The sequence below is a fragment of the Hemitrygon akajei genome, chromosome 8 (assembly GCF_048418815.1).
Source record: "Hemitrygon akajei chromosome 8, sHemAka1.3, whole genome shotgun sequence".
In the NCBI taxonomy this organism is placed as follows: Eukaryota; Metazoa; Chordata; class Chondrichthyes; order Myliobatiformes; family Dasyatidae; genus Hemitrygon; species Hemitrygon akajei.
The window spans coordinates 124,567,310-124,594,122 of record NC_133131.1 but is presented as its reverse complement, the minus strand read 5'-3'; the positions used below and the strand labels follow the sequence as shown (position 1 = coordinate 124,594,122).

Sequence of the window (26,813 nt, the reverse complement as noted above, 5' to 3'; positions counted from 1 at the left end):
ACGAGGGTAAAGCAGTGGATGTTGTCTATATTGACTTCAGTAAGGCCTTTGACAAGGTCCCACACGGAAGGTTAGTTAGGAAGGTTCAATCATTAGGTATTAATATTGAAGTAGTAAAATGGATTCAACAGTGGCTGGATGGGAGATGCCAGAGAGTTAGTGATGGATAACTGTTTGTCAGGTTGGAGGCTGGTGACTAGTGGTGTGCCTCAGGGATCTGTACTGGGTCCAATGTTGTTTGTCGTATACATTAATGATCTGGATGATGGGGTGGTAAATTGGATTAGAAAATATGCAGATGATACTAAGGTAGGTGGCGTTGTGGGTAATGAAGTAGGTTTTCAAAGTCTGCAGAGAGATTTAGGCCAGTTAGAAGAGTGGGCTGAGCGATGGCAGATGGAGTTTAATGCTGATAAGTGTGAGGTGCTACATTTTGGTAGGAATAATCCAAATAGGACATACATGGTAAATGGTAGGGCATTGAGGAATGCAGTGGAAAAGAATGATCTAGGAATAATGGTGCATAGTTCCCTAAAGGTGGAATCTCATGTGGATTGGGTGGTGAAGAAAGCTTTTGGTATGTTGGCCTTTACATCCCAACTCCTATACTCAATGCTCTGATTTATAATGTTAAAATTGTAGAAGGCATTGGTAAGGCCAAATTTGGAGTATTGTGTACAGTTCTGGTCACCAAATTATAGGAAAGATGTCAACAAAATAGAGAGAGTACAGAGAAGATTTACTAGAATGTTACCTGGGTTTCAGCACCTAAGTTACAGGGAAAGATTGAACAAGTTAGGTCGTTATTCTTCGGAGTGTAGAAGATTGAGGGGGTTCTTTTATTTTTTTATTTATTAAATTTAGAAGAATAAATGTAATGAAAAATTAGTAAGAAAAATAATAATAATCCTCCCCCTCCCCTTAACCCTTATCTAAAGAAGGGAAAAAAAAGAAAGAAAGAAGAAAAAGATTGCCTGGATATCGGAGGATCCCCACATGCTCCATGGAGTTCAAAACAATTTTAATATTTATTTTTACTTACCCCAATTACTTTATAATTTTATCTTCAAAGGACCTATATATTTAATCCCAACTTTTGTAGGTATGGGAGCCAAATTTTCAAAAATATATCATATTCATTTCTTAGATTATATGTAATTTTTTCAAGTGGAATACAACTATATATTTCATTATTCCAACGATCCATAGTTAAATATAAATCAGATTTCCAAATAACTGCGATAACTTTTTTAGCTACTGCCAATGCAATTTTTATAAATTTTTTCTGATACTTATTCAATTTAAGTTTTGGTATTGTCCCTTCAATATCTCCAATAAAAATAATATTGGACTATGTGGGAGTTGTACTCCAGTAATTTGTTCCAATAAAAGTCTTAGATTTATCCAAAATGGTTGAATTTTAAAACAAGACCAAGTAGAATGTAAAAAAGTACCAATTTCTTGATTACATCGAAAACATTGGTCAGACATATTTGAATTTAATCTATTTATTTTCTGTGGTGTTATATATAATTGATGAAAAAAATTATATTGTATTAATCTAAGTTGAACATTTATTGTATTTATCATACTATCAGAACATAATCTTGACCAACTTTTTCCATCAATTTTAACATTCAAATCAGATTCCCATTTTTGTCTTGATTTATGAATTCCAGATTCAATTGTCTGTTTTTGAATCAAATTGTATATACAAGATGTAAATTTTTTAATTTTTCCTTTTTGAATTAATATTTCTATTTCACTAGGTTTTGGCATCAACATTGTTTGACCCAGCTTTTCTCGTAAATAAGCCTTTAATTGAAAATAACAGAAAAGAGTGTTGTTTGATATTTTATATTTATTTTTTAATTGATCAAATGACATCAATATACCTCCTTCAAAACAATCACCTATATATTTAATCCCCTTTTGGAACCAATTATGTAAAAGTTTATTATCCATTGTAAAAGGAATAAGCCTATTTTGAATTGAAGTTCTTTTTGCTAATAAAGATTTCTTTATCTCATCATCCATATTTAACTTATTCCATAAATCAATCAAGTGTCTTAATATAGGAGATTCTTTTTTTTCCCGTATCCATTTGGATTCCCATTTATATATAAAATCTTCTGGTATGTTTTCTCCTATTTTATCTAATTCTATTATAATCCATGCCGGGTTTTTTTCATCAAAAAAAGACGCAATAAATCTAAGTTGATTTGCTTTATAATAATTCTTAAAATTTGGAAGTTGTATCCCTCCTAAATCAAATTTACATGTCAATTTTTCCAATGATATTCTTGACATCTTTCCTTTCCAAAGAAATTTCCTTACATATTTATTCAGTTCTTGAAAAAACTTCTGAGGTAATTGTATTGGTAAAGTTTGAAATAAATATTGCAATCTAGGAAATATATTCATTTTTACAGCATTAACTCTACCTATTAATGTTATTGGTAACATCATCCATTTATCAAGATCCTCTTTTATTTTTTTAATAATGGCAAATAATTTTGTTTATATAAATTTTGTACATCATTATCAACTCCAATACCTAAATATTTTATCCCATTTATTGACCATCGAAATTGAGTTACTAATCAACATTGATTATAATTTCCTTTGGTAAGGGGTAAAATTTCACTTTTATCCCAATTTACTTTATACCCTGATACTTTCCCATATTCTTCCAATCTAAAAGATAATCTTTGCAAAGTTTGCAATGGGTTTGTTAAATAAATCAAAACATCATCAGCAAATAAATTAATCTTATATTCTTCTTGATTAACTCTAAAGCCCCCAATGTCTGAATCTGTTCTAATTAATTCAGCTAATGGTTCTATTGCCAAGACAAATAAAGCAGGTGATAATGTGCAGCCTTGTCGAGTTGACCTCGTTAAGCAAAATGGTGTTGAAATCTGACCATTTGTAACTACTTTAAATACTTTAAAACTTTAAATACTAATCCTCAAGCTAAAGTAGTTACAGATTGAGGGGGTTCTTGATAGAGGTATTTAAAATTATGAGGGGGAGAGATAGAGTTGACATGGATAGGCTGCTTCCATTGAGAGTAGGGGAGATTCAAACAAGAGGACATGAGTTGAGACTTAGGGGGCAAAAGTTTAAGGGTAACATGAGGGGGAACTTCTTTACTCAGAGAGTGGTAGCTGTGTGGAATGAGCTTCCAGTAGAATTGTGATAGAAATATCTGTGGAATTCTCTGCCACAGGAAACAGTTGAGGCCGGTTCATTGGCTATATTTAAAAGGAAGTTAGATATGGCCCTTGTGGCTAGAAGGATCAGGGGGTATGGACAGAAAGCAGGTACAGGGTTCTGAGTTGGATGATCAGCCATGATCATACTGAATGATGGTGCAGGCTCGAAGGGCTGAATGGCCTACTCCTGCACCTATTTTCTATGTTCCTATGTTTCTAGAAGTGGTAGAGGCAGGTTCGGTATTGTCATTTAAAGCAACATTGGATAGGTATATGGACAGGAAAGGAATGGAGGGTTATGGGCTGAGTGCGGGTCAGTGGGATTAGGTGAGAGTAAGCGTTCGGCATGGACTAGAAGGGCCGAGATGGCCTGTTTCCGTGCTGTAATGGTTATATGGTAATACGATTGTTACTGAAATAGAGAAAGTTGAGTTACTGGCTCGGTCATTTGCTGCAATTCAAAAACAAGATAATTCAAGTGGAGAGATTGAAGAACATAGGGATAAGGCTCTAAGTGATTACCTTGGTGTGTTGGAAGCAGCTGGAGCAATGATAGTATTAGCGATGTAGAGTTATGTGTAAATTTAAGTTATTAATAGTACAGGTCAGATGGCTTCAGGAAAGAATTATATGTACTGTTGAATGTTTAAACATATCTGACAATCCTCTTGAGATAATATTAAAATTTTTGAATCTTATTTGGAGTTTAGGCCAACTTCCCTCCTCATGGAAATTGGCAGTAGTAGTGCCTATTCTAAAACCTGGAAAACTCCCATTGGATCCTTCTAGTTATAGACCAATATCATTAACGTCCTATTTGTGTAAACTCATGGAACGTTTGGTAATAGAGTGGTTGAATTATATTTTGGAAAAAAGAGGTGATATAGCGTTTCATCAGAGCAGACTTTGGAAGGGTAGAAAGATATTAGATACAGTTTTATGTTTGGAAGATGCTACTAAGAAAGCACAGGTAAATAAAGTTGTTACAGCAGTATTTTTGATATTGCAAAAGCACATGATATGTTATAGAGAGAGGGTCTTTTGAATAACTTACGGAAATTAGGAGTGAGAGGCAGGTTATATAATTGTTTTCTGAGTGTTTTTATTTGGATGGTCAATGCAGGTAAGTGTAGTTAAGGTGTATTTGGGATAGAGAATAGGACCCCTCAGGGTAGTATTTGTAGCCCTTTAATGTTTAATATTATGATTAATGATATTTTCTTTGAGATAAGTGGTGGGGTGGGTAAATCTCTTTTTGCAGATGGAGTTTCAGGGACCAGAGGTAGAAATTTCAGTTTAACTGTATATAGGATGCAATTAGCAATTAATAAGGTTGAATAGTGGGCAAATAGAGGGGGTTTTAAGCTTTCAGTAGCTAAAACACAAGTTATATGTTTTAGAAAGAGGATCAATAGTCTTGCACTTGATTTGGAATTATATGGTCAAATTCTTGAAGAAGGGTCAGTGGTAAGATTTCTCAGCAAGTGGCTGGGTAATAAACGACATGGAAGCACCATATCAGTGAAATAATTGACAATGTAAAGGGCATTAAATATCTTTAGGTGTCTATGTGGGTATTCTTGGGTGCTTCACAAATATCTGTTGCCTATTTTTGTTTAATTAGATCTATACTTCATTATGGCTTGTGTTAATTGTATTAATTTGAGGGGGCAGAGAAATGATTACCCTGTGAAAGTGTGTGGAAGACTGTTGGGAACATTTCCAGAAGAGTGTTTTTAGTTTTGGGTGGTGGGTTCTTATCACACTAATAATACTGTTTGCTAGATTACACTAGTCTCGGGTGTGACAGTGGAAACATCTGTATGGAACTGGAGGAAGTAGCGGAGGTACTTAGTGAATACTTTGCTTCAGTATTCACTAAGGAAAAGGATTTTGGCGATTGTAGGAATGACTTGCAGCGGACTGAAAAGCTTAAGCATGTAGATATTAAGGAAGAGGATGTGCTGGAGCTTTTGGAAAGCATCAAGTTGGGTAAGTCACCGGGACTGGATGAGATGTACCCCAGGCTACTTTGGGAGGCAAGGGTCTCTGGCGATGACCTTTATATCTTCAATGGGGTCCGGAGAGGTTCCAGAGGATTGGAGGGTTGCGGATGTTGTTCCATTATTCAAGAAAGGGAGTAGAGATAGCCCAGAAAAGTATAGACCAGTGAGTCTTACTTCAGTGGTTGGTAAGTTGATGGAGAAGATCCTGAGAGGCAGGATTTATGAACATTTGGAGAGGCATAATACGATTAGGAATGATCAGCATGGCTTTGTCAAAGGTGGGTTGTACCTTATGAGCCTGATTGAATTTTTTGAGGATGTGACTAAACACATTGATGAAGGTAGAGTCGTAGATGTAGTGCAAGGCATTTGATAAGGTACCCCATGCAAGGCTTATTGAGAAAGTAAGGAGGCATGGGATCCAAGGGGACATTGCTTTGTGGATCCAGAACTGGCTTGTCCACAGAAGGCAAAGAGTGGTTGTAAACGGGTCATATTCTGCATGGAGGCTGGTGATCAGTGGTGTGCCTCGGGGATCTGTTCTGGGACCCTTACTCTTCGTGATTTTTATAAATGACCTGGATGAGGAGGAGGAGTGATGGGTGAGTAAATTTGCTGATGACACAAAGGTTGGGGGTGTTGTGGATAGTGTGGAGGGCTGTCAGAGGTTACAGTGGGACATTGATAGGATGCAAAACTGGGCTGAGAAGTGGCAGATGGAGTTCAACCCTGATAAGTGTAAAGTGGTTCATTTTGGTAGGTCAAATATGATGACAGAATATAGTATTAATGGTAAGACTCTTGACAGTGTGGAGGATCAGAGGGATCTTGGGGTCCGAGTCCAAAGGACACTCAAAGCTGTTGCGCAGGTTGACTCTGTGGTTAAGAAGGTGTATGGTGTATTGGCCTTCATCAATCGTGGAATTGAATTTAGGAGCCAAGAGGTAATGTTGCAGCTATATAGGACCCTGGTCAGACCCCACTTGGAGTACTGTGCTCAGTTCTGGTCGCCTCACTACAGGAAGGATGTGGAAACCATAGAAAGGATGCAGAGGAGATTTACAAGGATGTTGCCTGGATTGGGGAGCATGCCTTATGAGAATAGGTTGAGTGAACTCAGCCTTTCCTCCTTGGAGCGACAGAGGATGAAAGGTGACCTGATAGAGGTGAACGAGATAATGAGAAGCATTGATCGTGTGGATAATCAGAGGCTTTTCGCCAGGGCTGAAATGACTACTATGAGAGGGCGCAGTTTTAAGGTGCTTGGAAGTAGGTACAGAGGATATGTCAGGGGTAAGTTGTTTTTTTTTAAAACGCAGAGAGTGGTGAGTGCATGGAATGGGCTGCTGGCAGCAGTGGTGGAGGCAGAAATGATAGGGTCTTTTAAGAGACTCCTGAATGGCTATATGGAGCTTTGAAAAATAGAGAGCTATGGGTAAAGCCTAGGTAGTTCTAAGGTAGGGACCTGTTTGGCACAGCTTTGTGGGCCGAAGGGCCTGTATTGTGCTGTATGCTTTCTATGTTTCTATGTATTGATTTACATGTCTCTTCTTATAGGTCCCTGCACAGAGGTTTTGAGGGGAATGAGTGGGTTAATTGTTCAGCCAAAAAAGTTCATACAGACCTTCCACTTAGCAAATCAGAAGCTAAGGGGTTGATGGGGCTAAGAATTAGGGGATTATGGCAAAACTTGTAGGATAATGAGCATAAGGGGAGATACCTTTACAGAATACATAAAACTGTTGGATTGATGGGAAAAAGGGATAAAACAAGAAGGGAAGAAATTATATTGACTCAACTTAGAATTGGGCATACTATGCTTAATTATTCCTTTAATCTTGTTATAAAACATCACTCTGGGGTGTGCAGGTTTTGTCATCATTAGGAAACAGTTGAACACATTCTTTTGCAATGTGAAGCATATAAAATTGAAAGAAAGCAAAAGCAGGCTGCACTACTACCTTTGGGGGTTGATAGTTTACTAAGTTATGGAAGTGACTTCAATTTAATACACAATATTGTCTTGCATTATAAATAATCTATAGGACTTTTTTTAATTTAGTTTTCATTCAATAAAGAACTAGTAGGAGGTTTTATTTTCCAACTCTCTGCACTACACTCCAGTCCAGTTGGTGGTGGTAATGCACCTTTAAGTTGGACTGCCAGTCACCATTTAAAGTCAGAAGAAGAGTGGGAGGAGTGGGTATCACTGGAGTGGGTTGATGTAAGGGTGGTTACTTGAGGCATTGGCTAGATTGGCTTCGGACAGGAAGCACATCTTCAGCCAGAGAGTGGTGAATCTGTGGAATTTATCACCACAAACGCCTATGGAGGCAAGTCATAGGGTATATTTAAGACGGAGATTGATAGCTTCTTGACCAGTACTGGTGAAAAGGCAGGAAAATGGAGTTGAGAGGGAAAATAAAGCAGCCATGATTGAATAGCTGAGCAGATTCAATTGATGAATGGCCCAATTCTACTTCCATGTCTTATGAGGAGCAGGTAAGATTTATTTAATGTCTCATTCATTCTTAACACTCTCGCCATTCTTAGCATTCTCAGTGTAGACAGGATGGTAGTCAGGGCAGTGTAATGCTCCTTTTAGAACATAGAATAGTACAGCACAGTACAGGCCCTTCGGCCCACAATGTTGTGCCGACACTTAAACCCTGCCCCCCATATAACCCCCCCACCTTAAATTCCTTCATATACCTGTCTAGTAGTCTCTTAAATTTCACTAGTGTATCTGCCTCCACCACTGACTCAGGCAGTGCATTCCACGCACCAACCACTCTCTCAGTAAAAAACCTTCCTCTAATATCCCCCTTGAACTTCCCACCCCTTACCTTAAAGCCACGTCCTCTTGTATTGAGCAGTGGTGCCCTGGGAAAGAGGCGCTGGCTGTCCACTCTATCTATTCCTCTTAATATCTTGTATACCTCTATCATGTCTCCTCTCATCCTCCTTCTCTCCAAAGAGTAAAGCCCTAGCTCCCTTAATCTCTGATCATAATGCATACTCTCTGAACCAGGCAGCATCCTGGTAAATCTCCTCTGTACCCTTTCCAATGCTTCCACATCCTTCCTATAGTGACGCGACCAGAACTGGACACAGTACTGTAAGTGTGGCCTAACTAGAGTTTTATACAGCTGCATCATTACTTTGCGACTCTTAAACTCTATCCCTTGACTTATGAAAGCTAACACTCCATAAACTTTCTTAACTACCCTATCTACCTGTGAGGCAATTTTCAGGGATCTGTGCACATGTACCCCCAGATCCCTCTGTTCCTCCACACTATCAAGTATCCTGCCATTTACTTTGTACTCTGCCTTGGAGTTTGTCCTTCCAAAGTGTACCACCTCATGCTTCTCCGGGCTGAACTCCATCTGCCACTTCTCAGCCCACTTCTGCATCTTATCAATGTCTCTCTGCAATCTTCAACAATCTTCTACACTATCTACAACACCACCAACCTTTGTGTCGTCTGCAAACTTGCTAACCCACCCTTCTACCCCCCTCCCCCATCTAGGTCGTTAATAAAAATCACAAGAAGTAGAGGTCCCAGAACCGATCCTTGTGGAACACCACTAGTCACAACCCTCCAATCTGAATGTACTCCCTCCACCACGACCCTCTGCTTTCTGCAGGCAAGCCAATTCTGAAACCACCTGGCCAAACTTCCCTGGATCCCATGCTTTCTGACTTTCTGAATAAGCCTACCGTGTGGAACTTTTGCAAGATGTGGGAAGTCACACTGTCTCCTTGGTGACTACATCTGTGGGAAATGCACTCAGCTGCAACTTCTCACAGACTGGGTTAAGGAACTGGAACTGGATGTATTCAGGATCATTTGGGATTTTGAGAACATCATGGGTGAGACTCTTTACTGAGGAACAGGCTTCAAACAGATGGGTTGACTACCAGAAAAAGCAAGGGGTCAAGAAAACAGTTTGCCTGTGGCTACTCACCTCACTAACAGGTATACCTCTTGGGCTACTGTTGAGGTTGATCCTTCAGGTTTCAGCAGCTGTCAAGTCTCTGTCACTGTGACCAACTCTGAGGCTCAAAGGGAAAGGGTACAGTTAGATGGGATTATAGTGATAAGAGATTCAATAATTAGAGGGACAGATAGGGGGTTTAGTGGCCACAGGGAGACACCAGTATAATGTGATGCCTTCCCAGTGCCAGAAACAAGTATATTTCTGAAAGGCTGCAGAAAATTCTAGAGTGGGAGGGTGAACAGCTGGAAGTCATGGTACAAACAACATGAGTACAGGGAGTTAGGCAAGAAGTTGACAGTAGTGATCCCCAGATTACTCTGGTGCCACTGAGGTCAGAAATAGAAAGCTTGGCCAGATGAATACATTGTGGAGGAACTGCTGCAGAAGGCAGGGATTCAGGTTCTTAGATCATTGGGATCTCTTCTGCAGTAGAAGTGACCGGCACAAGAGGATGGGTTATACTTAAACTCCAGGGGGACCAGTAGTATCTTCACAGGGAAATTTGCTGGTGCACGAGAGGCTTTGCTACACCTAAGGATCTGATGCGGTGGGGTGGGGGGGGGGGGGAATGTGTGGGACTCTGGGCAGAAGCAATTTATGGGATAAAGCAATAACTAGCTAGAGCAGTTTAGTCATCAGAATAGCCAGGGCCTCAGTAAAAGCAGGGAAAGGAACACCCAGTTAAACTGCATTTACAGTATTTCAATACACAAGGTTAACAGTTAGGGTGAGATTAAATAACTGAGAGAATGGCAGGAGTGGCAGGCAATGTTCCAAGATACAGATGCTACAGGTATGTGGGAGGTGCAGTTGAGCCAGGAGGGGTGTTGCCTTTTTGATAAGGGAGGACAACAGTTCTGAGAAATGACCTTGGAGGGTTGTCCAGTCAGGCCGTAATGAATAGAACTTAGAAACAAGAAGGGCAGGGTGACCCCAGTGGGGCTGCCCATTAGCATCAAACATCTCCACAGTCCAAGAACTGTGCTGGATGCTCCACGACTGTTTGTAGGATTTTCCTTTCACAGGGCACAAGTGTTTCCACACCAGGCAGTGATGGAACTGGTCAGTATGCTCTCCACGGCACATCTCTAAAGTTTCAGAGTTTTAGAAGATATGATGAATCTTCACAAACTTCTAAGAAAGTAGAAGCACTGCCCCCACTTAGAGAGTAATGAGTATGTGCAAGCTGCTAGAAGAAGTGGTGGAAGCCTTGGTAGTAGAGACTGAGGGTTTCCAGAGGCACTGTTGCAAGAGCCTAGGTGAGTAGCAAGTGGGTTATGCACACTGCAGCCAAGTTGCACCAGTGTTGGAAGGACAAAGTGTTGTTAAAAGTGGTGATGGGTGACAATCATGTGAACTGATTAGCCCACGATGGTTTTGAACAAATTCAGGGTTGTTGAAGCTGCACTGAATCAGACAAATGGGAAGTATTACATTGTAGGTGATTGTAGAGGTGTTGGGAGTGTCAGAAGCCAATTATGCAACAACCATAATCACACCAGTCTCTGTGCAGTTTCCACTTCCACGAGAGCTGACAGTGTTATACAAAAGCATTTTCTTGATTAACTACAGGTGAATACCACATGCCAACTTAAAACAAAGACCTGGTATTTGTTACCTGCACCTCAAATTCCAGCCATTAACATGTAACCCATAATTAACCCATAATACTTTATAAACAGCTTCAGTAAAACAACACAGCATCTTCATTCCAGGCGCAGATTTATTATAATCTACACTAGTGGTCATCGAGTAAGCAAATATTTAACACAATTTCATATTTAACCATTTTAATCCATGACAAAAACAAAACTGAAAGCCAGAGAAAAATTGATTTTCTATTTATATAATTTAAAATACAGGATTATAAAAAGTGACAAGAAACATTCCAAAATTAAAAAAAAACAAGGAAATATACCTTTTACCCAAGATTTATTTGAGCAATAGCCATGAGAAACAAGCAAACAATCCAAAAGATTGTACCGCAAAGGAATCCTGGCACTGTAAGATGTTACAGAGAGATAAAATGTTGCGTATACACACTGATCACTCACTCTTGACCACTCAATAATCTCAATTGGAAATACATTGGAAATGCTAGCAATTAAAACATTCAACTGCAGCCAAACACACAATATTTACAAAACATCCAGTCGTGGTACTTTCTTCATGTCTCATTATACGTCCTCTAGTCTAGTCTGTAGTTCAACAGCAAACCAGTAATACAATACACATTACTACCTACAGTATACTGTTGTATTTTAAGCATGACAAAAAAGCACAAATGATTGGTAATTGCATGCAAATCATTAAAGAACTGTCAAAAAACTGACAATTATGAAAAGCAGAATTTCAAGAGTCCAGAGATAAGAACTATTGAAATAGGGTTTGATTACTGGAAATCATGAAGGCACTTGGAGAATACCGGACCAGATTTTTTTTTTGACGAGGACAGTTTGGTTTTATTCAAAGGCTTATGCCATCACTGAGTGTTGTCATTCACAGCATACAAGGAGCTAAATGTTCTATCAATATTAAACATAATTCTAATAGAATAAAAGATCTTAAAAGAAAATAGTTTACATCAAATATTAGACAAGTGATTTAAGCAACATAAATTTTAAAAGCAGCAATGCATAGCCTTTCTCTCAAATATTCCATACCTGTGGACACAGCATCTATGTATATCTTTTAATACACTATCACCGTAAAATTCTGACAAATAAGTAGAAATCCTTCAACTGCCATCATTAACAGGGATATTTGAGTAAAATATCTGGGGATGGAATTGAATATTTTGCACAATAGGCCATTTATGGTAAAAATAAATCTGAAGACATTTGTCTTGCTATAATCATCTGGCAGTCTTATAGGTCTTCATTCAAGCAATATTTGCTTTGGAAACTCTCTCTCCACACTATCAGAAAGATCAGAACATCATTCACAGTTCTTTTTCAAATATATTCATGTGTTTAGCTATTTTTAAAGATCTGAAGTTCTCAAAACTGAACAAGCATTTTCATAAAAGAATATTTGGCAACTTTATTTTTTAAACTCCAGCAAAAGTAAACCCATAAGCTATCATTTCAAATTAAATGCAATTAAAGGTCTTTCCTCTCGTTTCTGCCAAGGGCTCTTTTTATCCTCATCTTGGTCTGTGCTGTCATTATCATCATTCTCATTGATTTGATCATTGTCATTAATACGATCATTTTCAATATTTATCATCTGATCATCAGTATGTTTTGGAGTAGACGGAAGACATGCTTCAATTTCTTCAATTCTCTGTATGTTTTCATTCTGTAGACATTTTGTTGTGCTGCTCTGTCCTTCTTCAGCAGATCCTTCCAGTGGCTTCATTGAAGCATCCTCTGGACTGCAAACGGCTGTACCACTTTCACTGCCACTCTGCTCCATGTCATCCACGTACACCAGTCTCGTGTATGTCACGCTGCCAGAAAGATTCCGTTCCCGTGCCTCTTTCCCCTTTCGAATGGGCTTTGATTCATTCATATCCACACCGGAATCCAAGCTGGCATCGTTGCTCCCATTCTTCCCAGCTTTCTGCAAGTCAATATACGAATGTCTGACCTGGGCATTGGCACGGCCATCTAGGGACACAAACCAAGCTCTAGGGTGAGGGAGTGGCTTTCCTCCAGCAAGTTCCAACAGTGCTTTTTCAGTAAAGAGTTGCACTTCACCATTCATTTGAGCCATTGCAGCTTCTGTGAGTGTCGCTGGGATAGATACAGATTCGGACATGGCACTTGACTGTGGGCTCCAGTCTTCCCCTTCTGCTTCCTGAAGCTGCTGCTGTGATAGAGCTTGTGCTGCCACTTGCTGTTGCTGCTGAGAATGTGGGTGTAACCGTTGGTGAGAAAGTGAAAGATCTGCCTGAAGCCTCTCCAACTCTACCTGTTGTTCTGTTGGGGCAGTCAGGGGCTGTCCTGTGGATGCATATTCCATAGGCAATTTCATATAATGGGCAGGTATGACTAATGTAGGGAGCACTTTTCTATAAACATTGTCATTCACCTCATCTGCTGAACTGCAGCAAAGCAATTGACCTGGCTGGGGGAAAGCAGTTGGTCTTTCAAGGTGGTCAACGGACCGAGACATCATGTAATCAGTTGCTTTTCTGTCAGTGTTTTGTGCTTTGTCGGGAACATATGACAGTTGGTAATCCGGGGCTCGGATGCTACTTTTACTGTCAGTGGTGAACAGGCTCATTGAAGCTTGAACTTCTTTATCCCTTTTATCCAACAGTGGCTGGGAAACAACAGAGTTGTAGCTCTTCCGATATTCTTCTCTGACAGGAGATTCAAGGTCTTCAGAAATATCAATTGATCTAGCCATTTTGAGGCGATAACTTCTAGGAGATCTACAATAGTTGTCCTTTATTGCATCTCTCAAAGTTGGATCTCGATGTGAAATTAATTCTTCTCTTGAACTGAATTCTCGTGAAGTACTATACAAGGGTTTAAGCATTGGTGTATGAACATCAGCCTCTCCATTGGATACAAGTTCCATGTGAACGGCACTAATTAAATTGAGGGGAGACATAGAAGTTGCCTGGTCCTTCTTTGAAATGTCCAATGCAGAGGACAGCTGAATTTTCCTGTGGTGTAGACGAGGCTTTAGGCATTTTCTCCTGCAAGATAAATGGAGAAGAGGAGAAAGAATATTTCAGTTTGTTTTGGAAAGATCTAAACATAATTAAAAAGATCAAATGGACACTTTAAAAAAAAAAGCAAATCAAGCATTTACAAGAAAAAGCTACATGACAATTTAAAAATCAATTGACTTGCGTACAGAAAAATAAGCTTAGGATATACCTTGCAAGCACAAATCTTATAGCAGGAAAGAGGAAGTTTGGAATTATTTATTGACCAAATTTATCGCAAAAATCAATTGTTGGAACAGGTATTGTATAAAAATTCTATAAATTTGGAAAGAATTTTCTAAAGGAAAATCTCCAAGACTGTAAAGTGTTCCCAACAGCTTCTTATTAAATTGTTCACATCAATTTTTGTTTACCACAATGAATAAACACGTACTTTTTAAATATACAAAATGGTATATTACCCTTTTTCCTTCGCACTGTATTTTAATCTCCCAATCCAAACAATTTCGCAGCTAACAGATGTTTCCCTGAGAGCATGGCTGAAATTGGGCACTCATTGAATGAAGAATCACAGTATGGAGCAATTTCCTACCACACTGTGGTACAACATATTGAACAAAATGCATTAATATAATTGAAAATTACTGCAGTGGAACAAATAGCCTTTCAAGCACCTTATGGTTTTAATAAATATTTTAAGGATTGCACAAGAAATAGCACATCTCAAGTTATGATTAAAATATTAAAAAATTCAGTTTCATACTTTGGAAGTGGACTATGCTGTATTTTAAAGTGCTCAGCTTCACTTTGTTTTTCCTTTTTGGATTTACCTGCAATAATAGATGAGTAAGCAAAGCAAAACAAGCAAAATGATGGTCATCCCTCCGAGAATGGCCAACAGGAAGACAGTATGGTAGACAGTGATGTCGCGGGCTCCAAAACCACCCAGATTACCTAAAACAAATACATTGTATTATATAAAAATAGTTTCTTCTTTCTGGTAGAGGGCCAATGTATAGAATTTTATTAAAAACAAAATAATTAAGAGAGAGTTAGTTGCAATGCATTTGTGCCTGGAAATTGGGCCCATCGCACTTTGATTTAAGTTGTGCAAAATTATGTGTTCTGTGCTAAGTGCCTGCTGGTTTTCAATGTTAGGACATACACAGCAGGCACTTAGCACACCAAAAAAGGTGAAATCCTGATTCTGGGTCTACTTCTCCTAAGACTGAACGGTAATACATAAATTTATTATCCATGTCACTGTTTTAGTATACAGTACCACTTTCAACTCCCAAGCACCTGTAGCAATCCTCAAATGTGATCATAATGATAATAATATTTATTTACCAGGGCTTTGAGGAGACATGGCTGCAATCCAGTAACCCAACTGTGGAGCGAAATACGTCCAAGTTAAAGAATCCCCTTCCTTTTGTACAATGCCCAGTCCACTATGCAGCCAAGCACCTGAAAAAGACAAAATAAATTTTGACTTAAATCATCGTTGGATGTTTGAAGCAGTTTTATCTCAAAGTTAAATGAAAAATGGACATTTTTGTGCAGAAAGACACCCAATTTTCTTCTCTAATTTAAATCAGAAAATGTAATAAAATTTGATAATAGCTTACAATAATCTGTCTTGGCATATTTCTTCTGATCTACTATGTGTATTGATTAATCATTTATATCATTGTATTTCTTTGTATTCACCTGATTTAAAGGCAGTGGACTCAAAGCATCCCATTCTCCATTCTCCAACCTGGATGGTGACTCACTGAGGAGGACACACCTGTTGAACCCAACTGATCGCTTTGACATTTGGTAAAACTACACCGTGGCTTTGGCAACCAAGCTCCTGAGCTATTTAGCAGTTCTTACAGTGCCTTGAAGAAGCATTCATCCCCCTTACTATTTTCACATTTTGCTGTCTTATTTTAAAAATTTTAAATATATTGAAGTTGGATTCTTTGAGCTAATCTTCAAAACATTGGACATCATGTCAAATCAAAAAAAAAATTCCAAAACCTGTCAGCAACTTACTAAAAATTAACAAACAAAACCGTGAAGCTGAAAAGGGATTCATCCCCTTTGTAATTACTACGCTAACTTTCCTCAGGTGCAATACTGGATATTAGCTTACCAACTCACCTGATTTATAGCTGTACAATACTGGAGGATACAATAAATACACCCTTTCTCTGCAAGGTCCAACAGTATGGTAGATTTTCAACAGGCCACACCAAAATGAAGACCAAAGAACATTCAAGGCAAGTCAAGGAAATGATAATAGAGAATTACAAATGTGGGGAAGGGTACAAGACCATTTCAAAGGCAATGAACATACCTTGGAGCTCGGTGTAATCCATCGTGAAAAAGTGAAAAAAATATGAAACCACAGCCACACTGCCTAGGTCAGGCTACCCCTCCAAACTTGGTCACCAAAGAAGAATGGCGTTTGTAAGAGAGGCTACTATAATGCCAACAGACACACTGAGTGAGCTGTAGAAGTCAGTGGCTGCAACTGGAGATAAAGTTCATGGCTCCACAATCTCTAAAGCCTTGCACAAAAGGGGAAGAGTGGCAAGGAAGAAGCCCTGGCTATATAAAAAAAACCATATCCTTGTTATAAAGACTTTGCAAATTGCCACTTAGAAGATACTGTGATGACGTGGAACAAGATCTAGTGATTGGATGAGACTGAAGTGGAGCTCTTGACCTCAACGATAAGCGGTACACATGGCATAAATCTTCTACTGCTCATCAGCCAAGTAATATCATCCCTATTGTAAAGTATGGTGCAGGTAGCATCATACTATGGGGATGTTTTCTGCAGCAGGGATTGGAAATCTGGTCAGGATTGATGGCAAGATGAAGGCTGCTAAATGTAAATCCATCCTGAATATAGAGCAAACCTGCATCTGTCAGAAAGCTTGAACTGAGGAGGAATTTCATCTTTCAGCAGGACAATGACACAAAGCACACTGCCAGAGCAATCATGGAGTGGCTTCAAATGAAGAACACTGATGTTGTCCATTTAGAGTCCTAACCTTAATCCGATGGAACACCTCTGGCAAGACCTCTAGACTGCTGTTCACCACCGCTCCCCAACTAACCTGGCACAGCTTTAGCAACTCTGCAAGGAGGAAATGGGTAAATATTGCTCCATGACATAATGCAAAGCTAATAGAGACTTATCCAAAAAGACTACTGGCTGTAATAGCTATGAGAGGTGGTTCAACTAAGTACTGAGTAAAGAGGGATGAATACTTTCCCATTTTTGAATTTTTAGTTTTTCATGCTTTACAGTTTTCAGTATTTTTTGGGCTCTACTGTGGAAAAAAAGGACATTGAGATTCACAAATAAAAATTCTCAGTTAAATTGACCAAAATCCCTAGTTGTAATACTCATTTATGTGAACAAAGGGTTGAGAGCTGAATACTATTACAAGGCACTGTAAATATCTATTATTCATTGAAGCAAATAATTAAAACAAATATTAAAACATGAAAATGATGTTTAGTCATCTAAAAATAATACAACATAATTAAAAAAACTAATTAAATCAAAATCATTAAAACTTTTCATTCACTTGCATGATGACCCACAGTTCTGCAATCAACTTTGAAATGGGATCTAAGCGTGGCTTCATCAGTAGAATTCCGGGAATCCCAGCCAAACTGGATTCTGTTGGTAGACTCATCAAATATCCTATATCCATCAGAGAGGCTGGGATAATGTTTGCTGATGCATGCACAAAATTCCCACTGTTGAAATAGCTGAACAGTGGCACTTTTGTTTGGAACTGCCAGCATTAACTCGAGAAACCCAGCCCACTAAGTGATGAATTGAAAAAAGGACAAATCATCGTTTTTTTTAAAAAAGAGGTGAAGTTGGATTTAAATTGCTTTGTGTTGACAATCAAATATGTGCATCAATTATTCATGTATAATTTACTGAAACATCTATACAGAGCGTAAATATGCAGGGTAAAGTATGCATAGTATAAAGCATTAGATCTGAAAAGTTGTGAGACCCATGGCAATGCCAGATTCTTGTCATTAATTTGGTCCACCACCAAATGTTAGGTACAATCATTTCATCATCATTCAAAATCACTCTGCTTATACCCTTCATGATTGTAAATGGACACAACCGACCTCTCACTTTTCTCCACGGGGAAACATTCCAGCTTCTTCAGTTCTGAAATTTTAGTTAGTTTAAGTAATTTCTTGTACCTTCTTCAGAGCCTCTGCATTTTGCCTAAGTTGAAGTGCCCAGAACAAATACAGTAGACCAGCTGTAGCCCAACCAGTGTTATTCTAAGGTTCAGCATGCCTTCTTTACTCTTGTTCTCTACCCTTCGACTTGCAAAGGCCAGGATACCAAATGCTGTTTTAAAAACTATTTTTTCAACTGTCCTGCAAATTGCAAAGAACCATGTTCATGCACCTCTAGATCTCAGCATTCCTTTATCCTTTTACGAACGATGCCCTCTAATATCTTCCTCCTCATTCTTCCTATAAAAATGTAACATGCTCCATTTCACCTGCTTGTCCTTGGACTCAATTACAATCATTCTCATAATTCATTTAACAAGTCTACAGGTTTTGGGTCATCCATAAAATTAGAAACTGACCCAAAACTACCAGCACATTAATATACATTTAGAAAAGGAGTGGCCAGAGTGCTGAGCCCTGGGTAATTCTACCTTACACTTCTCTTCAGTCTGAAAGACAGACTTTCACTATTATTTCATTCCCTGTTCAGTCGACATACCCACTGATATAAAATCTTCCAACAGACTCACTCAATCAATACAATGAAACCAAGTTCAGGCACTAAAGCAAAGTAACTATCAGCAGTTTTAGTACATTTATAAAAGAAGAAAATCCATTTCCAATATTTGTCTTTTATATTGTAATGCAATACATTAAGATGAGACAAATGAAACAGTTTAGATGTGAATATTTGTAATTCAAGTGGGACACCTAAAGATTTAATGACCTATTTGCTTTTCAGTCACGTTTGTTGCTATGGTTGCTTTTACTAAAGAAACCCACATGAATTAATTTTATTACTAGTTATAACAAACATCTTTACATCAGCAGAGTTGGAGATCTTCATCATCTTTTTGATAGGAGAAATAATTAACCACCTATCAATTACCTTGTATCTACATCCCAGGGCTATTAATCTGTGTGCCAAGGGAAATCCATCCTTCCTACCTGCCACTTCTACTCATCACAATAAAGTGCTCTGCATCTTCCTTTGTTCAAAACCAGCCCAGCCTTGTTGATTTCTCCTCATAACTCGAATTTATGGCAATATTGTCATAAATCTCTTCTTCACCTTCTTTACTGTTAATACTTCCTGTTGTGAGATGATCAGATTTATACACGACACTCACTTACCAATCACTTAACTATAATCTAATATTGCTCTACAAGATCTACCTACTCTCAGAATCCATGTTTCAGTCAATAATAACTAGTGTCCCATATGCATTCTTAAACAACTTATCTATTTGTACTGCTGTCTTCAGAGATCCATGGATACATTGTGTTGCCCTTAAGGCATTTAATTAATTTCATTACATTCCGCTTTAAATAATTTGTTTGCAACTATTAAGATAAAGTTCATTGTCTGTGATGTATCGTGGCATGTGATGACGTCACCCCCCGGTTTCGCTGCGTCTTGTGGGTAAGTTCCGGTTCGGAGAAGGTGGAAAGGTGGGGGCCGTGCGTGCAGCATGATTGTGAAGAGCTCCATGTCTACCCACAAAGAAACATTAGAGAAGCAACGCCGTAAGTTCATATGACAGTATTTGAAGTAAAAATATGAATGCGGATTCTGTTAAAAGGAAGCAGCGGTTGGAGCGGCGTGCGTAGCGGATTTTCAATTTCAAACGCGGGGTCAGCTCGAGCCCCGCAGCGTTGATGTGACCCCCTCCCTCCCCTGAGTGGCTGAAGGCACTCGCTAAAAGAAAAGAGCGCGCGTGGTCTCAAGAATGAAACAGATACTGTATATATTTTGTATTATTTTATCAACAGTTTTCACCTATGTTAATGTGGAAGAGTGAACTGTAAATGGTTAATCTTACTGCAACTCTGTCTTCATTGGCTCCAGTTTAACTTGGTGTTTAGTCATGGTTTCAACACACTGCACGAGAACACTACACACATAAACCAAAATCCCTTTGTTTTCCTAACCTGATCATTACCTTACAAATTACCATAAGACCATTAGAACATATCCCTTGCCTTATTGCCCTTCTTAATGCAGTTGTCTCCTTTCTGCCACCTAACCAACCACTAGCATCTCATAGCAGTCCAAAGATTTCCTTCTCACTATCAACTGCTCTGTCAATTTTGCCATTACCAACCATCTTAATCCTGGCTTCTCCAGACAAACGCAGACTGTCAACATCTGTACTGCAAGACAGAAGGAGCCCTACCTTCCTGACACCAACATTCAACTTCAACCATTTATTGGAAACCATTAATTAGCATGTGAATCTAAATGCTATTACATTTCCTTTGATTTGTATCAGCTGATGTCATGTTATGAAAATTTCAAAATAATAAATGTTCCTAGTTTCATTACACTACTCACTCTTTGTTTCTTAGTCATGTGAAGGAGCCTTCATTATTCAGACAGAAGAAACTAAATTTCAAACTCTGGCTTACAAACCAAGGGACTTCTTAAGAAACTCTATGACAATGGGAAACAGTAATGATGCACTCTGAACAGAAGTAAACTATATTATGATAATAAAAATTAGTTAATATTTAAATTTACAGACAAATTCCATTTAGTTGCATAAACTATGTTGTAAATCACTAAGGACATCAAATACAATCTGCTGAAACTTTTGCTGCATAGAGACCAAGAGGGAATGTGTGAACATTGCAGAATAAACAAAAAAAAAGAGCTCCTTGCAAAATGTCCCATTTAAAAAGACATTACTTTTTAATGTCCCTCAACTAAGATCAATGACAGGTTGACAGGCATATACAACAATTAGAATGAGCTGAATCGTGACTATGAATTCTTGTACAAACAGATCAGTATCAATAGATGTTAAAAATAAAAGAGTACACTTTTGAAAGTTCCATTAATTGTATGTAACCTAAATATTTAAACCATTAGATCTTCCAACTGCATCCTGGAAAAGGAATAAAATTCAACTGTTTTTGTGGCATTGTCAGATTTAGCTACAAATATTCCTGATTGGTGGGCATTCTGATTTATTTATTATATATTGTTTTAGAATATGTAGAAACTTGCATCCACAATCAAATAAAAATAATGTAGTAACTTTAGGAAGATAAGGTGAATGAGAGCTATGAATGGTTTCACCTTGCGCTGGCAAGTCCTTTTGTTTCTATGAAGGATTATATAATCAAATTTCTCCTGTTCAAACTTAAGGCACATACCTACAACTTGGTAAGCCGGTTTATGTCTGTCACCTGCACTGAGACACAGGGAAACAGGCAGTAAGATCAAGTCTAGTTGTACTTCAGTTTGATCTACAATTCAAAAATCAATTAAAAGAAAACTGCAAACACCAGAAATCTTAAGTACAAACAAAATACTGTAAACACTTCATTGGGAAGCATTTGTGGAAAGAGAAAGAGTTCATATTTCAGCTTAAAGATCCTCATTATCCATTCTGATGAAGAGCCCTCAACCTGAAACACCAATTCTGTTTACAGCATTTTCTGTTTTTGTTTGACTGCTAAATTTATTTACTCTATCCAATATACTCCGCATTGGATAGCTGGCCACAGGTTTTTGGAAATTTGACGCTTTACATACAGAGTGTTTTGTGAAAGCCACAATCACTTAAGCTTGTTCCTACTCAGAATAAAAAGACTCGTTTAATCTTTTCCAGAAACACCCAGAAAATGTTTCAACGGACTTGCAATTGCTGTTCAACATCTGTGACATTGGTTTTGGGATACAATTTCTGGACCATTCATTAAAGTTTTCTTCTACCAACCAACAATTTTCTAAAACATGTTAGTAAACTGACAAATACAACAAATAGGATTTAGATTTCCCAGAAAAATCACTGGTAAAAATTAAGAGTCTTGCATTTAAAATTACAAGACTGATTCAGGACTAAAAGTTCCAAATGTTGGCTCAGTGTGTAAACATTGCATGGGTCTGAATTATATAAACAAAAATTGTTTGACCCTCTCAAATGTGTTTTGTGTTGGTCTGCTCATATTTTTGGAATACATCTTAACCTATCAAACCTCTGCAAATAGCCAGCTTCAAATTTTATGACTTTATTTTGCATTTTACTGATCTCAATCTTCCTTGAATTACATTGCAGTATAATTCAATCTGGAACAGTTGCAGGTGGTGAGTGAACCAATTCTTAGCAGCTCAAAGTTAGGCATACATGAAACACTGTGAACCATCAATTTGAAACTGCATGGCACAGCGTGCTCCTCCTTTTCCTGCCAGGTCCAACAGTTGGTGCAGAAGGACAAACCAGAAACTACACAGGGAACCGCAGGTCATGTATGCACCTGAAGAATGAAAGCAGCATGCAATAGATAAAGCAAAGTACTCTCTCAGTCAACAGAGCAAAGCAAATCTCTGTAACCCTGTCACATTGGCTCAGCAATGGTGGTGAACAATTAAACAAACGGCAAATAGAGATTCTGAGAATACCTCCACCTTCAGCAATGGCAGGACAAAGTCTATGACTACCAAAAGGTTGATGCATTTGCAACCATTTTAATCTGGTAGAGCCAAGAGGATGATTCATCTTGACTTCCTCTTGAAATCATAAGCATTATAAATGCCCTCCGTCAACCCAATGGAGTCACTTCACGTGAAACCATGGAAAAGCTGAAAGCACTGTACACAGCAAGGTTGATGGAACCAGGGAGCCTCCTGAGTGTAATAGGTGGAAGTGCTACACTGCGGACTTGCTGTGTTTCCAGCCAAGATTTTCAAATAGTCACAACACTAGCATTCAGCTCATGAAAAATCACCCAATTATGCCTGGCTCACAAAAATCAGAAGAATTAAATTTGGCCTATTAGTATAAAACGAGTTCACTTTCAATCATTAGTAAAGTGATAGTGAGTGTCGTTAATAGGACAATTAAATGGCACTTTTTGTATGTATTTAATACTTCAGCAATATTTGAGTAATACTGTAAATATGCTGTTTGATTAAGCATTCTTGTTCACTTAAATAAGTCATTACTGCGTATATGTAGAAGTACATGAATGGTGTACATCATCACAACACTTTGTCATACATGCACACCTCGCTAAAGGAAAAAATAAAACATATAGTTACTTACAGCTCTGTACTTTTCTTTCAATTAGTTTTATGTTTTGGAGTTTTAAAGGAACCTGAGATGACTACCAAACTATTCAGTGAGATGACAGAGTTTAAAAAAAAAGAGCAACACATTACGTACTTCTTTGGGAAGGGGCAGAAACAGATGAGTTAAAATAAATGGCAGAAAACAGACTAAATTATCTATCTATCTATAAAGTATCTATCTATCTAAATTCACCAGTTCATAAATAGTGAGTTGTTGTTTTTGTTGTTTTGTATGGCATTCACACTTCTAATTTGAAGTGTGGCCTGGGAGGGGCAGGCACTAGTCTGTCCGTTGGGGAGCCGAGGTTGGATCAACCTTTGTCTGGCATCTCGATCACAGCCATTCCAACGTGTGTGGCCCTGAGTTGGCATTGCCTGAAGGAGTCTTTGAAGCACTCAAGCCTCCACACAACATCAATATGAGGACCGGGTGCTAACAATCATAAATAAAAATAAGCAGAAATGGTTGACTACATCAGAAAGTTAGATGCATTTGATTGCACAGGAGATAACTGGATATTATATACTGAGAAAATTGAGCTTTACGTTCAAGCAAATGGAATAGCTAATTCAATTCAAGATTAATTGTCATTTAACCATATATGAATAGTCATGAACACAGGCAAATGAGACAGCATTACTCCAGGGTCAAGGCGCAAATACATTACCACAGTCACACACAAGACCACAATCATGTAATAAGAGCCCCAAGGCTCATCTCCCTTCTCCTCCACCTGTGATGCTGCAGATTAATGCACTTTAAGTAAATACAGAATATCAGTAAAAATACAACACAGAATATGCGTGAATGTAGTCCAGACCCCTCAGTCCATTTTAAATCTTTAGTCTCCACAACTGCGCTACGGCACTCCCAGTAGAGCGCCAGCAGCTGAAAAGACAACGACCCCACAGCTTGAGGGCCAAGACCCTTGAGTGCTGCTAAAAACCTGCAGTGGCCATAACAGCTCTTGTCTTCTGCCGAGTGAATCCCCGGGAGGGCAGCTCTGACTCTGTTCTGGACACAGCAACACACCCCGGTGAAGCATAACAGCTTTGTCCCCTCTCCAGGTAGCCGCAAACCCCCATTCCTCACTATGACCAAGGACTAGACCCCTCCATCCGCTCCATTCATGTCTAACAAATCAGCAAATCGTACTTGCGGCATACCAGATTAATAAAGTCCAAAGGAGTCTTGTGATCACAGGAAGAGCGACCGTAATAGCCACGCGCCTTTTGACTATGAGCCTCCATCGACTCAGGCAGCAGCACATTGCACAGCTCCTTCATTATCTCCGCCAGTGAGCGACTTGCTGATGGTGTAGACCTACAGTACTTTGAGTTATTTAACTCAGAGCAGGATCTTGCGATCATTAGATATGCGTTTAAATATAACGGTAGCACCTTTGTTGACCCCATAGAAGTCACTGCAAACAGCTGCATTGCCATCTTGCCAGAAAATTTTCAGTGTAAGATAGAATGAGAAGATAGTGCCAGTTTTGCTGAATATAACAGTCGGAAGAGCATATAGTTTGCATGGAAGTTTGACCACTCCATCAAAACCAGCTGAAATGAGCTCTGCTGATATCGTGAAAGTGATACAGGAAAATTTAGAACTGAAGTTATTGAGATGATCCAAAGGAAAACCAAAAAAGGCCCCATACTGCCCCAGGTTTGCGTGGCCACTCCAAATGCAGCAGAAATACCAGTTCCCCCATTTTTACCAGCACCGGGATGAGCTTGCCCTTGATGAAGGCTGCCTTATGTGGGGATTGTGAGTTGTTTTACCATCCAAACTGAGAGCTAAAGTGTTGGAGGAGCTAAATGCTGGTCATCTAGGCTAGGTCAAAATGAAAGTGTTGGCTCGAGGCTTTGTCTGCTAGCCTAGGATAGATCCGTAGCTTGGCATAGATCAGCAGTGCAGCTTGATGTGCTCTGTTGGGGAAGCTGGCACGTCCAAAACTACTTCCTGAAGTTCAAAAGTCAACTCCTACAATCACCATGTTGGAAGCCATAGAAATATGAAATACAGTTACTCCTGGCTCTTGTGTTTTTCTTTCAGTTAGTTTTATGCTTTTGAGTTACACAAAGGAACAGCACTCACTGACAACTAATGCCCAGTTTGGGTTTTATCAGTGTCAGTTAGCTTCATATCTCAACACACCCTTAGTGTAAATATGGATCAAAGAAACAACCTGAAAATGATCATCTTTGGGTCATGCTTCTTAATCTCTTTCTTAACTTGTTAAAGTTTATCTGCAGAACCACATCCCAATGTCACTGATACTGACAGTCATCACACCGTTGGATTGCTCTCTCCACCCTGCAGAATGCTCTGCACCCTCTCAGTAACGTCATCTATCCTGACGCTGAGATAACACATTGATAGAACTATCCAGATTGCCCCTGTGTAAGTTCATTAACATAGCATTCCCATCACCCTCATCTACAACCGCCTTGTTGCTTTCAAGTACTTAACTAATTTGCTTTTGCGAGTTTCAATGTAGAGTTTTCATCCATCTCTTTAGAAGTTAAAAAAAATTTCCACTTCCACTGTGTTGTTACTAATTTGCAGAATAATGCACAGAAAAAGACACTATCTAACAATTTTTTTCTAGAGAGTTATCTAATACAATTTATTTCAGAAAATTATGTTCTAAATAAAATTGCAAGCCCTTTTGGCCATACCTATTTTAAGCCAATGGTGATGTAACTGGAAGAATTGTCTGTAATGAATGTTGCTATACCTTGAAGTACATACTCCTACCTCAAACAATGTCATCAATTAAAGTGTGCATATCAATTAATCTCTCAGATTCTGATCACAGAGGGCTTTTTTGCTCAACCGAAATTACTGATCCCATGAGTCACATAAATCACTGTTTCATTTGGATACAGATCAGGCAAATGTTTGCAGACATAAAAACTTGGTTTTAAATAGCCACAAGTTTATTTAGAGAGTACATTTAACCATATGTTGGCAAGAGAGCAGCTCATGAAAGAGAACAAACTGGTGCATAATAAACATGATGATGAATATAGAGATGGTGATTACTATGGAATAAATGTTCAAATAACTTTGAACCCCAATCTTAAAAATCTGTTGGCAAAATCTAGTACAAAACTAGACATTTGTAAAGTGCTTTAACATGGCACTGGCCAGAAGATTCCAAAGGTCCACATCTAATCATGAAAGGTTTCCAAAGAAAAAAGCTAGCAAAATGCAAAATTTATTTATGGGGACTTTTACTATACAGGCATGAAACAAAGGAATTTATATTACATGTCAGAGAAAAGCCTAGAAGTCTACTGCAGGGTGAAAATTTCCATGTACTCCAAAGATCAACTGGACCTTGTATATCAATAGTTCATGTGGAGCCTTCTAGGCTCACAGAGCAACATATGACATTGTCTGCAACAAATTCTACTGCATGACAATGCCCACAAAATAGACCAATTTCAAGCACTTTAAAAGCTGGGCAGATAAGTCATTACATCAACATACAGAACAGGAGCATCAATAAGTCAAATGGATCTTTAACTGCCTTCATCATTCAGTCTCCTCTGATTGAATTTCAGCCTCGATACCACTTTCTTATTCTCTCCATA

The 26,813-nt window shown here is 38.6% G+C and overlaps 1 protein-coding gene and 1 long non-coding RNA gene across 4 annotated transcripts in view; one reads left to right on the top strand and one right to left on the bottom strand.

Moving 5' to 3' along the window:
* Positions 1–20,457, top strand: part of LOC140732226 (uncharacterized) — an 86,916-nt gene extending 66,459 nt beyond the window's left edge. Inside the window, exon 5 of the long non-coding RNA XR_012100023.1 lies at positions 15,574–20,457. This is a non-coding gene — a long non-coding RNA (uncharacterized lncRNA). The remainder of the gene's footprint in view (positions 1–15,573) is intronic.
* fam171a1 (family with sequence similarity 171 member A1) overlaps positions 10,934–26,813 on the bottom strand; it is a 161,469-nt gene continuing 145,589 nt past the window's right edge. For all 3 annotated transcript variants that reach the window (XM_073054530.1, XM_073054529.1, XM_073054531.1), the window contains exons 6-8: positions 15,203–15,319; positions 14,683–14,806; positions 10,934–13,879 (exon numbers count right to left, since the gene is read on the bottom strand). In XM_073054530.1, the coding sequence (XP_072910631.1) occupies positions 12,310–13,879; positions 14,683–14,806; positions 15,203–15,319 (1,811 nt within the window). In that variant the 3' untranslated portion in view covers positions 10,934–12,309. The remainder of the gene's footprint in view (positions 13,880–14,682; positions 14,807–15,202; positions 15,320–26,813) is intronic.